This window comes from Cinclus cinclus, chromosome Z (genome assembly GCF_963662255.1).
Source record: "Cinclus cinclus chromosome Z, bCinCin1.1, whole genome shotgun sequence".
Lineage (NCBI taxonomy): Eukaryota > Metazoa > Chordata > Aves > Passeriformes > Cinclidae > Cinclus > Cinclus cinclus.
The window spans coordinates 33,185,559-33,197,962 of NC_085084.1; the positions used below are offsets into that span (position 1 = coordinate 33,185,559).

A 12,404-nucleotide genomic window follows, 5' to 3' on the forward strand; every position below is an offset into this window, starting at 1 on the left:
GAATGCTGCCAGGTGGTTGCCACAGATTTAGCTCCTGGTGGCCTTACCTTGGTTTGGACTACTGGTGATGCAGATATTTTACAGTGTGCTAGGACTAGCAACAACTTCTTGGATGTGAAAGCCTAGGCTTTGACAGGCTAGGTTAATTCACATACATGGGAAAGTGTTGCTCATATTCTCTTAAATACAGGGTTCACCAAAGCAACCGTGGTCTCTAGATAAAAAAATAAACCCCACACCCTAAAACTGGTCCTGGTGTTGCCCTTTTCCCAGCTTGGAAATGAAACTTGTGATGATTTTAGTAAGGGGGTAATATAAGAGTGGATCTTTATTTGAAGGCCTTCCAGGGCAGTTGTGGAAAGATGTCCACAAAAGCCCACCCTCCCAAGGATGAGCACATTTCTATAGGTTTTAGGAAATTAGAATAATTGATAAAATTGACAAATTAGGAAGACAAGTGGTGATGTAATTCCCCTTGCCCCCGGTGAAACCCCTTCTCTGGAGCCCCTCCTTGGCACTGGCTGTACTTTGTCCAAGAGTTTGTTCTTGGCCTTGGTTCCCATGAAGAACAAAGATAGCACTGGGGCTCAGGGCTTGGAGCTCTGGCATTTGTTTTGTCTTTCTTCTGTGGAAAGGGCATGGAAAATGAATGGGAAAACTAGCTGCTAATACCATAAGCTACAGAGCTACAGATATATGTGAAAAGAATACAGAAAACATAAAAGAAAAAAGGCAAAAACCAAACAGCATCACTGGTGCTTTGGGCATCACTTCATCCTTTCCCAAAAGCAGCAGCATGGACCCAGGCCATTTACACATCTGTCTGGTTGTGACTGGCCAAATCCAGCCTTCTTTAACAAAAAAATTGGCTGTACCCAGACTGAGGAGAGGCATCTGCCAGGACTGCAGGACCAAACCCCAAACCTGGGAAATGAAACATAGCTCAATCAAAGGCAATGGGGAAAAAAAGTCACCTGGAAAGAGTTAGCCATACAGCGTGGAGGCAGGGGGGATGGCATGCTACTTTAATCTTTTTATAGTATAAAAATTTTGTGACTGAATTAAAGCCCTACTGTTTGGACTAGATGATGTTACGTAATTCTCAGAAATGAGAGCAGCTGGCCACAGTACAGATACCTCCTAGCAAGCCCTGCAGTGCACAGAACATCATTTACCAAGGCTGTAAAAGATACACTTACTAAGGGGCTTGGGAGTGATATTTGACATGCTGGCTTGGCTTTTAGATGTCTGGATTTCATTTACAGCTCCTCTGTTTTATTTTCCACTGAAATAAATAAATAATTTAAGCCATCTTTTGCCCACTTTCCCTAACTTCTTTTTGGCATGCCCGTGGGTAAATCAAGTGCAGAGAGCCCAGGGGTATTGATGAGAATTTTGCTAACCTTGTTACAGCAACATAGCTAAACAAGCAAGAGCAAAATCCACATTCAGAAGGATGTAGAGAAAGGCAGACAAGCAATGAAGTATTAGAAATCACCTGATTGTTGGAAATTTTCACTCAGAGGAAAACTGAGAACAAGACAAGGTACTCAGCCTACCAAAAAAAAAGAATTTTACAAACACTTATTGCTATTTCCTGATCCTTCCTCTTCCTACCTTTCACCAAAATCTTCCTGTCAGCTGCACCACTACCATATTTGCCGTTTCTTCCTTGCCTGTGCCTCTTTTTTCACTTGTGGAATTTGGGGGGCAGGAGAGGTAAGGGAGGCGGCAGAAAAATCATAGTTGTGTTCTGTCATCTAGATACAGGACTGATTTTGTTGCTCATGCTTGCTCATGCAGTTGCCAAAATGGACACTGAGCTCATCCTGGTGTTCTTGCTCTGCTTTGCACAGTTGGATGGTGACACTGGCTGCACTTATGCAACCCATCCTGACTTTCCCACAGCACTCAAGTCTGACAGCAATGTCAGTGTGTCAATCATCTACCCATAGATTAGGAGGTTGAGAAATAGCTGATGTTATTTTTTAATACTGTTTCCCAAAGTGATTGAGAGCCCTTTGGAAAATATGTCCCTGGACTGGCCAATCAGCTGTGCTCCAAAACCCATTGGAAAGTCAGGCCCTTGTCCCAGGAAATTTCTCATTTAAAAATAAAATTATATAATCTGCCCTGCCCTCCCCTTCCCAGTTTATTCCAGTAATACTATCTACAGCTATGTACTTAAGATAGTTAAGTGAAATATTTCAAACTATGCAAATGTAAGTACCTGAAATGTTACAGAATTAGACCTATAACTTCAAGCTTGAAGGTCTTGAAAAATGCACATGATAGCACTGTGGATAGGAGGAATCTCAATTCTTTCACACTTTGGAAATCAGATTAGTTCCTTATAGGCCAAATTTTGTTTAGCTGTCCCTCCCTGCAGTACTTGCCACCAGAAATATGAATAATTAAGAGGTGTTGCTGGATTTTTTATCTCTGTATTGGTGTTTTGGGATTTTAAGAATGGCCTGATGCTTTACCTTCCCTATGCTGGCAGACTACTGTTTACCTAGCAGTGTGCTGGGCTACTAAAGCAAGTGCAGTGATCAGTGTTGATGGTTGGACCCCGGGAAGGGGAATGCAGCTTTCTGACCTCCCCACAGGTGCCATGCCAGGCAAGACACTGCCTGTGTTATTGCCATTTTCAAAGTGTGTCTTTTTTCCTCCTGGCTGAAAGATCCTAGCAGGTTTTTGGAGAGCAGCTAGTACAGTGGAGGACATATGTGCTTACCACCATCCAGCATCAGCTAACTGGTGCTGGCAATGTGCCATTTTGATATTAACTTAACTGGGCAGCATCTGAGCAGAAGAGTCAGAGAGCAGCATCAGTCGGGCTACTGATGCTGCAGCACACTGGGCAGCATGAGAAAAGCACTAAGGGAAGTATTCTGAATCTGGAAGCTAAAGTGCTGGCTTCAGCTGGAGCCATGTGAATATAACGGCTGCCAGAGGACAGGCCCCAAAGTTTAGTATTTCTCCAAGTGAAATATAAATATAATTATGAGCTTAGCCTGCAAAACTTGGGTCTAAATTTGTAACCATCTGGTGTTAATGGCCTGAAGCGAAACTTCAGATAAAGGTTTCATTTTACTTATTATTCATGAGAAAAGCCTCTGGGCAGTCACTGCAGCTTTGCTTACAATTGATGGAGCTCCATACCTGCGGCCTCACTGAGGGGTAAGGGGGTGCCGAAGCCTGATGCTACTCTGCTTTGACTTCAGGCAGGTGGGATTGCCTGGAGCACACAGAAGAATTAAGAAGCTCAATATAATATTTATCCACTCACCATTTTCACTTCACTGACATTAAACTTAATCTTCCTAAAAGTCCCTGCCCAAGAGCTTAATGAATGACAAAAAGGGTTCCATGCTGCAATGAACTCCTACTGCTACTTATCTATGAGCAAAAGCTGTTTTTAAGCTCTTTGTCGAAACAAATCTAAGATGCATACAAGCTCAGAACTGGGTGGAAGGACTATGTGGAAAGCATAAACTTTTTTTCAGTTCAACTGAAATTTTGCAAACAAAGCCTTCCCATCCCAAATAGTGGGGACAGATATTCCAGCTCTAAGCAGGGCAAAGAGAAGGTGGCAACATGGTGAGGTATGTTGATAAAGAGAAGCATACAGATAAAAGTGGCAAATAAAATCTCAGCTTTTTCTGACAACTCCAAGAGGAACTTCCCTGCCTATTAAAAATTCTGACAGAGACTTTTAGATATTTCTGTGTGGTCCGGAAGGTGTTAATCACTAAGGATGAGAAATTTGAGTAAGAAATGGCAATGCTATTGAGCCTGCTTCCATACAGACATTCTGGCTTTTCCACTAAAAAATTTAGGTCAAAACTCAAATGTTCCAGGTGGGAAATTTCTCTGCTTTTCTCTATGTGGTCTAAGTACAGCAGCTTGTGAAGACCATCAGGGTTGTGTTTCTGGATCAAAATAAGTTTTCAGCAAAAATACTTCAGTTGTTACTTCTGGCCAACAGTCCCCCCTACCTTGACCCTGCCCCACCAACAGCAAAAAACTAGAACAAAAAAAAAAAAGCGGGGAGGCCTCAAAGGGAATGCTTATTTTGCTTATCTACAAAGTGCCCAGTAACCATATTTCCACAAAAGAAACAAGAGCTGTAGAAATGAAAAGCCACTTAAAAAAAGCAACATTTCCACTCACTGCAATCTCATCTTCCTAAAGTTTTTGCCAGTTCTTCTCTCATACCTTAAAGCTTGATGTTACACACTTTCCCCTAGGGCTTGTTGTAGTGTGGAAAATGCCACTGTTTGCAGCACTCTGTGGCAAGTCTTAATCACTGCAATCAGACTGAGTTTATCTGATCCTTGACCTTCATGGCACATGTGCATACTGGTGGTCCTTAATGGTCTGGAAAAAGCCTCACAGGAGGTCATCCTGAGCAGGGTAGCCTGGTAACTTGTTGTAAGCTGTTCCATCTGCATGTTGCTGAAGAGTTTGCTCTTGGTTTTCTTGCACCTTATCTCCTCTGAGGCTTTGGACTTGGCACAGAAATTTACAGAGGTAAGCTTTTGGTCTGTAAGCTGCAGAATGAATGCCTTTTATTCTGAACAGTTTTTTTTCCTCCTCCTCATCTCTCTCCCAAGACTGTCACTCATTGGGAAACCTGTTCTAAACTCTGCTTTTTTTCATGGAGCTGTGAATTACATCAAGACTCGCTGGGGAGGGAGTATAGCCATATCACCACCAGAGTCAGCTTTGCATTATCATTCAAATAGCACCTTTGTCTTCTCTTACAGTGTTTGCCAGAATCCTGAAGGCTCCTGAATCCCAAAACATCACCTTTGGGTCTGTGGTGACATTGCGGTGCACAGCGACCGGTCTTCCAGTCCCTACTGTCACCTGGCTGGAAAATGGGAAAGCTGTAAGTACCTCTTTTTCCTGCTTTTGACACTGGAGGACTGCTATCTGCTGGAAGCACAACATTGCTGGTAGTCAGCACCAGTGGTTTCCATTCCTTCCTAACTTAGTACCTTGGTTTGCCAACTAGCTGAGTCCAACTCATCTCACTGCTGCAGTTTTCTCCTCTGGAAAAACATTGTCCCCCTTCTCCAGGGTATTGTATGACTTAGTTTATTAGGATCGGGAAAGCCCAAGATGAAGAGTGCTTTAGATCCTGCCAACCTTCCTCCAAGCCAGAATTACTAGGACTTTGCTGTGTATTTCTGCAGCTATCTTCCCTTCCCTTCCCTTCCCTTCCCTTCCCTTCCCTTCCCTTCCCTTCCCTTCCCTTCCCTTCCCTTCCCTTCCCTTCCCTTCCCTTCCCTTCCCTTCCCTTCCCTTCCCTTCCCTTCCCTTCCCTTCCCTTCCCTTCCCTTCCCTTCCCTTCCCTTCCCTTCCCTTCCCTTCCCTTCCCTTCCCTTCCCTTCCCTTCCCTTCCCTTCCCTGATGTGGTAAGAACAACAAGGCAAAATTGTGTCTTTGACAAAGTAACACAAACCAAGGAGTTAGATAAAGCAAACTGTCTTGAGGTCAAATACCTGTCGAACAGCATTATGCATAACATATTTAAAATTTTCTAGACTGACCTAGGTGATGTGAAATATGTCATCAATTTACTCCTGGTCAGAAGCATGCTCTTTAGAAAGGCACACCCTCTTCTGTGGCAGGCACCAAGGGCTGCAAATCAACTGCATCTCATAGGAAAGATTACATGGTCTAATGATCCTGACCACTTAATATGGGTGCTTGCTTTCAATTAGCCTGGCTTTCATGCTTGTGTGCAGGCTATTGCAATGCCTTCATTTCAGTGAACTGAAGACCTACTTGAAGCCTAGTATTGCCTGTGTGGGACTGAGCAGGACACCACAGTCCTGGCAGCTCTGCAGCCCAAGCCTGCCATGGGTTCCCTCTAGTCTTCATGTGCTTAAGGTGAACATGTTTTATACCCTCTTTGGTCTTTTGACAACTTCTCAAATGATGTGAGCCCCAGGGAGTGATTCTGTGGAGGCAGGTGGAGTGTCTGCTGAGTGCAGGCTGGCAATTTCCCTCTGCTCTTCCTCACTGACCTCCTTCAACCTGGAATCCTTCTGAGCACAGGCTGATCTTGACCATTCCTGTGGACTTGTTTGTCCAGAGGACCAATAAATCCTCTTGGTCCTTACTTCAGGGGACTATCACCATTCTGGTTTGTATATCCTCTTTCCATAAATTAAAACACATTATTAAAACCCTATAGCTACTCTGAAGGCTGTCTTGCCTTTCTTGCCTCCTTGATAATTTATGGTGTCCTCCAGTCTGATTAGGGCTATTTTTCTATATTCCATCAGTGTTGCTAGGCAGAGCAGCAAAGGGATCAAAATCAGCCTCTGCTGAGACTCATGGGTGCTTGGTGGTTTCTGACAATATTTAATTTGAGATAACTGTAGGTGTTAAGACTTGTTCCCCACTGGGAATGAAACCTTTTGCAGGGTCTGGGGTGCCTGGAAAGTGCAGTAGATTTCCAGGGCACAGACCTGTGCTTTGTCGAGATCCCGATGGTGGGTCCCACAGAGAGCTGGGGTGATATATGAGATGATGCTCAGCCCCTGCCTGGGCGACTGCTTGACTGCTCATATCTGCTCTGCCCCATTCCTATCTGAAAGGCATAGCAGAGTCCCAGGAGGGTAGTGCTCCAGATTGCCTCACTTCAAATATGGCAAGGAAACCTTAATGAGAGCCCATCTCTGGGAGAGTCAGCAGGAAGCCAGTGGACTGGAGATGGTGAATTTGAGGGCTGGTTCACAGCAATGTTGAGTAATTTGAAGATGCAGCATGCCTGTGGCATTATGGTCTCTGAACATTGACCTGTAATTGTCCTGAGGCTCAAAGAACAGGAGTCTGCTGAGCTTACTGAGCTGCCCTCAAAGAGGACGATGGAAACTCCTCTGTGCAGCAGCTGCCTGGCCTACCTAAATAGAAACACATTTCATTTTCCTCCTGCTATGTACTACAGGGCATCATGGACCTTATAATGTAGTTTTCCATACATCCAGGAATAAATGAGCCAGGTGTGAAGATATGAAGAGGTCTCTAATTTCCTGGTAGCTGAGGTGATATTTTGAAGGTTAAAAAGAGCACTCCTGGGAACAAAATCTCAGGAAACGTGCTTGTTAAGGAAGGGGAATCAATTAACACAAGGGAACATCTTGAAGTTTCCAGTAAAGAAAAGAACAGATGGCCAGTGTGGAAATCCTAGGCCCACAGTCCCGCCTGTGATTTTCCACTGTACATGCTGTATACTGCTTGTACTGCTTGCAGTTACCTGAGCAACCTCTCCCTCCTGCATCCCAAGCTGGAAGGAACAATCCCAGTTTTCTGTGCTGGGCAGGCACAGTCCAGAGCTGCCATACATGGTACACCTGAGGCCTGAGAATCCAGCAGGGAAAGAAGACTGTGTTAGCACAAGCTACTCATGGCAAGAAGTCACCTATCCCACCAAGATGCTGGAAGGCAGGGGTGGCCTGTAGGAAATACCTCCTTCCTACTGAGAAGGTCCCTGCACCATTTTAGTGCTGATTGCTTTCTGGAGAGGAAAGGATTCTAAAACTAAATTTGAGCAGCTCTGTAACAAAGAGATATTGGTGAAAAAATATCCTCTGGGCTCCTACCGTCTTGAACTTATTTCATGTTGAAAGGCCAAAAATAACCCTGGCCTCTCCATTTGCACAGTGACTGACATATCTGGGGCAGTGCTTGCAAACTGTGCTGGCTTAATTGTTTAGTGATTTCTTCCCATGAACATTCTCACCACAGCTCCAAGCTGACTCTGAGTGAGGCAAAACAAATATATTCTTTTCAGCATTTTCTTTTCATAGAGAATTCAATCTGCTTGCAAGACATATTACAACACTGATGAGTTCTTTCTTACTTTTTAAATTATTACTGCCAATACTTATGGGTATTTAATTTTACTGAAAGATCTCACTGAAAGCACATTTTTACCAACCTCCAGGGAGGTCAGATTGATATCTCTGTCTTAGTTACATGTGTAGGTAGAGAGCTTTGCTGGGACAGATCCAGGGAGAAAATCTGCAAAGTCTTTGGGGTCAGGTCACACCTATGGGATGCACAAGGAACATACCTCACTTAAATTATGTTTGATGCTTCCTATCAGAGTGAAGGTCAGAGCAGGCAATGCTCTCCTTTCCCACTGCCTGTGCAAGATAGAGGGTGTATGTATCCTGCTCTCCTACTTTAATGAATGCCATGTTGGCAGGAAAGACTTGATGGTAAATCAAGACCAGCTGGCCAAAATCAGCAGGCTTCAAGCTTATTTAACTGGGAATTACTGATCTGGGAAAAGAGCTGGATAAAATCATTATATTTGTAGCCCCTTCCATACTTCCAATTGCGAGATAAGAAAATCTACCATCTATCTGCTGAAGTGTTGGAGCCAGAGCACTTTCTTTGCTCATGACTGCTTTGAGAGTATGGCAGTGGTTATATTAATCCAGAATCAATGACTTCCAAACTATTTTCTTTTCTTCGTCTGTGTAGTGGAAGTTCACAAAGTGAACATTGTGCCATTCCTTGGTGAGGCAATCTACTATAGCAAGCCCTGTAGTAATTAGCCAGCTCAATTACATAACAAATTGTGATTATGACCCTCTTGAACTGAAACCTAATTGCAAAAGTAATGCTGAAGTGTGAAACAGGAGATATCTTTTAACATTTGTTTTTGTGGGTGAGGCCAGCTGCTAAGAAAGCAGCAAAGCAATGCCAGCAGCTTTAGCTCTCCGCCACTTTTGTCTCCTTGCCACATCTTCCTCTGCTAATTTAAATGCTTGAGACTCTGTCTCTTAGATTTTTCCTTGGTTTTTTTGTTTTCATCTTTGTTGGAAATATTACCACACTGGCCTTCACTCTTTTAGGTTTCTGCGGGATCCATAGCAGAAAGTGTCAAGGACAGGGTGGTTGATTCCAGACTGCAGGTATATGTCACCCGACCTGGCCTGTTCACTTGTCTTGCCACAAACAAGCACAGCAAAACTTTTGGAGCCGCAAAAGCAGCAGCAACCATCAGCATTTCAGGTATGCAGGGAAAGAAGTGGCCATTAATTTTTTTTAGCCTATCTTGCTGGGGAAGAAGAAAGGGGTGTGGAGTACTCTGGAGGAAGAGGGGAAGCCTTGGAGAGATAATAGTGTCCACTGGCCTAAATTTGAGTACAAGTACATCCTCCACCAGGCTATTTCCTCATATACGCTTACACTTTGGAGACGGGCATAGCTGTCATTTCCTGGATGTTTGATTCTGTCTTGTACTTTGTGTCCCAGAAGCACACTTGGTAAGTTCATCCGTGTGGAGGAAGTTGTGGTCATGACCCAGTGCTGGTATCATCTAACAGCAAAGTGAAAATAGCTTCAAGCAGTTCAGCTTCACAAGGGGCTGGCATCCAGAAAGAAGGATGGTTGCTGTCAGAGTAGTATCCTGCCTTGCCTGGAGCTGTCTCTTCTCTCAGGTTCATCTCCCAAATGTGAAAAAGAATTTCCAAAGAAGAGAAATACCTCAGTCAGAGCTAGCTAGCATCATAGAAAAAAGTGTCAGCTTGTCCCATCCCTCTTTGGATAGCCAGAGGGATTTAATTATAGGAAAGAAGAATCACATTGGACCTGGGATGATAGCTCTGGTCCTGCTTTTAATCAGACAGGTACTTGTTCATCTCTCTGTGCCTTATCTTCTGCTTTCCTGAGAAAATAATCACACCCTTTAAAGAAAGGGCACTGAAAAGAATAGCAGGAAACTCTGCCCCACAGGGTACTCAGCACTTGGTGCTGTATTTCCCATCCCCACTTCTGCTTTTAGCCCAGGCAAGTCTGTCTCCTACAAATGCAGTGGAGCAGACAGATACTGTGGGCTGGTGGATGTTGTACTCCTCCCAGCCGTGTGTGCTCAGCAGGAGGAGAACACCACCCTAGACCTGAACAGAAGACTTCCTTGGCCTTGCCCCAGCTCACAAGGCTCCCAGGATAGAGGTGCCCTGGCCCTTGGCTGATGGCCAGTGCCTCCTCCCTGTGCTGGCACTGCCCAACTCCCTGTGGCACTGCAAGCTGGGGCTATTGCTCTGTGCCAGTGCTGCATCTCAGCCCTGGCTTCTCCTACTTGTTACAGCTGATGCCTGAAATAATGGATATCTATGTGACTTAAACAGAGGCTGCTACCTGCTGTCTACATAGGACCCAAAGGTTCAGCATGAAAGGGTTTACGGTGCAAGAGTCCACTTCAGCTGACATTGCCACCGACAATCCACTTCCTCCTCCTCATTCTTTCTCACTTTACAGTGCTCAGTGTTGGCCTACTTTTCTTCCCCACACGAAGATACAAAAGAGAACAGAATTTAGGTGCATTTTTTTTTCATACAGCTTACAGTTGTCAGACATATTTCCTAGCATGGAAAACTTGACTTATGCATCTCAGAGGGAACAATGAAGTGTCACTGATGTCTTTTCCATTTCTTCTTTTTCCTGGTTCATGACAATTCCTGGATCTGGTACCACTTGGCAGAATGGAGGTAAGAATGACTTTGTGTGGTTTTGCGGAGGCTCTTTCTGGGCTGCGGAGAGGAATGATGAACTCAGGGGTTTGGTTAATTTGGCTTAAAAGAAGGAGTATGGTTTCTGCATGCCAGCTGTGCAGATGAGGTTCACCCAAAGGGATCTCTGAGCTCCTTTACACGTGCATAATTGGAGACTAAGCTTGGGTGGATAACGATGGCTTTGAGTAAAGCCAGCAGTCAGGGTGTTTGAAATATGGTAGTGGGGAGAATATTCTAAAGGAAATTCTATTCGGTTACAGATCCACAGTTTCCCTTGACCTTATAAATTTTCATTGCAAAGCTTAACTGCAAGTTCAGCTCCAGCCTGTTCATGGTTAATTAATGTAATTTGGTTAGGTACTCACCAGATTAGGGCAAAATAAGATTATATTTATTCCAAGCAGAATTATGGATGAGTAAAGCCACATATATGTGATGAGAAATTAACTTCTGCTTAGTAATTTCTTGTAGGACTGAACAATTTAGCTGGATTTTTCTCTTTAGAATTCTTCCATATTTCTACATGCTGCACTGCCTGATCAGTCTGGAAGGAAAATGAGAATGTTAGCCTGGGAGATGGGCTGGGAGCTTCGGGCCATTATAAAAAAGAGCAGAACCTGTGAAAGTCTGAGCAAATGGCTTTGCCACTCTGCTAACACAGACTCCCTGCAAAGGCTATTGCCTCCATCACAGGAGCTTGCAAGATTGTTTCAGGAACTTTGTAAGTGATTAAGTGACCACCCAATGATGATGGCAGACTTATGCCTTACACCTGCACCCATGCAGGTATGCAGGCATGGGGACACAGATCAAGTGTTCAGCCCATCTGTCCCAGAGCTGTTCCTATCATTTGCTGCATGATGTTCCCTTTCTTTGACAAACCATTGTGAGAAATATATTTTTGCTACTTCTTCATTGCTATTTGGCCTCTATCTCCTTGCATATTTTAGAAAAGCAAGGAAACTTAATGTTAGGACTGTTACCTCTTCTCAGTCTGCATCTGCACCCCCCTGAAGCCAGCAGCACAACTGCCTCATGCACATCTGTCCCTGCTTTTGCCCCTGGGGCACAAGAAGGATGTACCTTTCAGATTAAGCACAATGGGAATAATCAGGAAAACATAAATATAATGACCCCTGCCATGCCAAGAGCAGTTCTATCAGGGTGCTGGGATCAGCGCATTGTTTTGGGAAAAACTGCTGTGTGCAGGGGAGATGTCATGGGCTGTGAGACTACTGTAACATGCTGAGGGACTCCTGTGTCACATGAAGGTGTATCCATGGAGCCTGGGATGATGCAGTGTCAGAGCATCACTGCCATTTTGGCATACCTCAAGGGACTGGGGCCTTCCTTGTATTTTTATCCAATGTGATGCAGAAAAAGAAACTAAAGAAAAAATTCACATGGACCTCAAAACTGAGCAGCTAAAACAGGGCCAGGGAGTGTCATCAGCAGAGAACATCATCTGAAGAACAGAAATGTGAACATCCTGTGTAATCCTTTGTCCATGTACCCCCAGATTTCTGAAAAAAAAACCAGCAAGAAACCCCAGAGTTAACAATGGGTGATTATTTGGACAGGCAAAAGAAATAAAAGGCAAAGATACAAATAGCTCTGTTGACTGCTCCAAATGGTTGGCATGTTGTGAATTGAACTCTCTGACCCCAGTTACACTGACCGAATGAGCAGTGGGGACAGCTGCACCCAGCCCTCCTCCCTGCCCAGGTTTTGCCATCGCGCCCACACAGGGAGCCTTTCTTCCCAGCTTTGCCTCACATATAAAGGACATTGTGTCCCACGGGTTGCCAAGGCAGAGGACACCTCCTCACCCACAGACCTTGTTGCTGTTGGGTGACT

General features: G+C 44.4%; 1 protein-coding gene across 2 annotated transcripts in view; it reads left to right on the forward strand.

Moving 5' to 3' along the window:
• MUSK (muscle associated receptor tyrosine kinase) overlaps window positions 1-12,404 on the forward strand; it is a 54,188-nt gene that overhangs the window by 20,891 nt on the left and 20,893 nt on the right. For both annotated transcript variants that reach the window (XM_062513381.1, XM_062513382.1), the window contains exons 6-8: window positions 4,773-4,897; window positions 8,886-9,045; window positions 10,517-10,523. In XM_062513381.1, coding sequence (XP_062369365.1) covers window positions 4,773-4,897; window positions 8,886-9,045; window positions 10,517-10,523 — 292 coding nt within the window. The remainder of the gene's footprint in view (window positions 1-4,772; window positions 4,898-8,885; window positions 9,046-10,516; window positions 10,524-12,404) is intronic.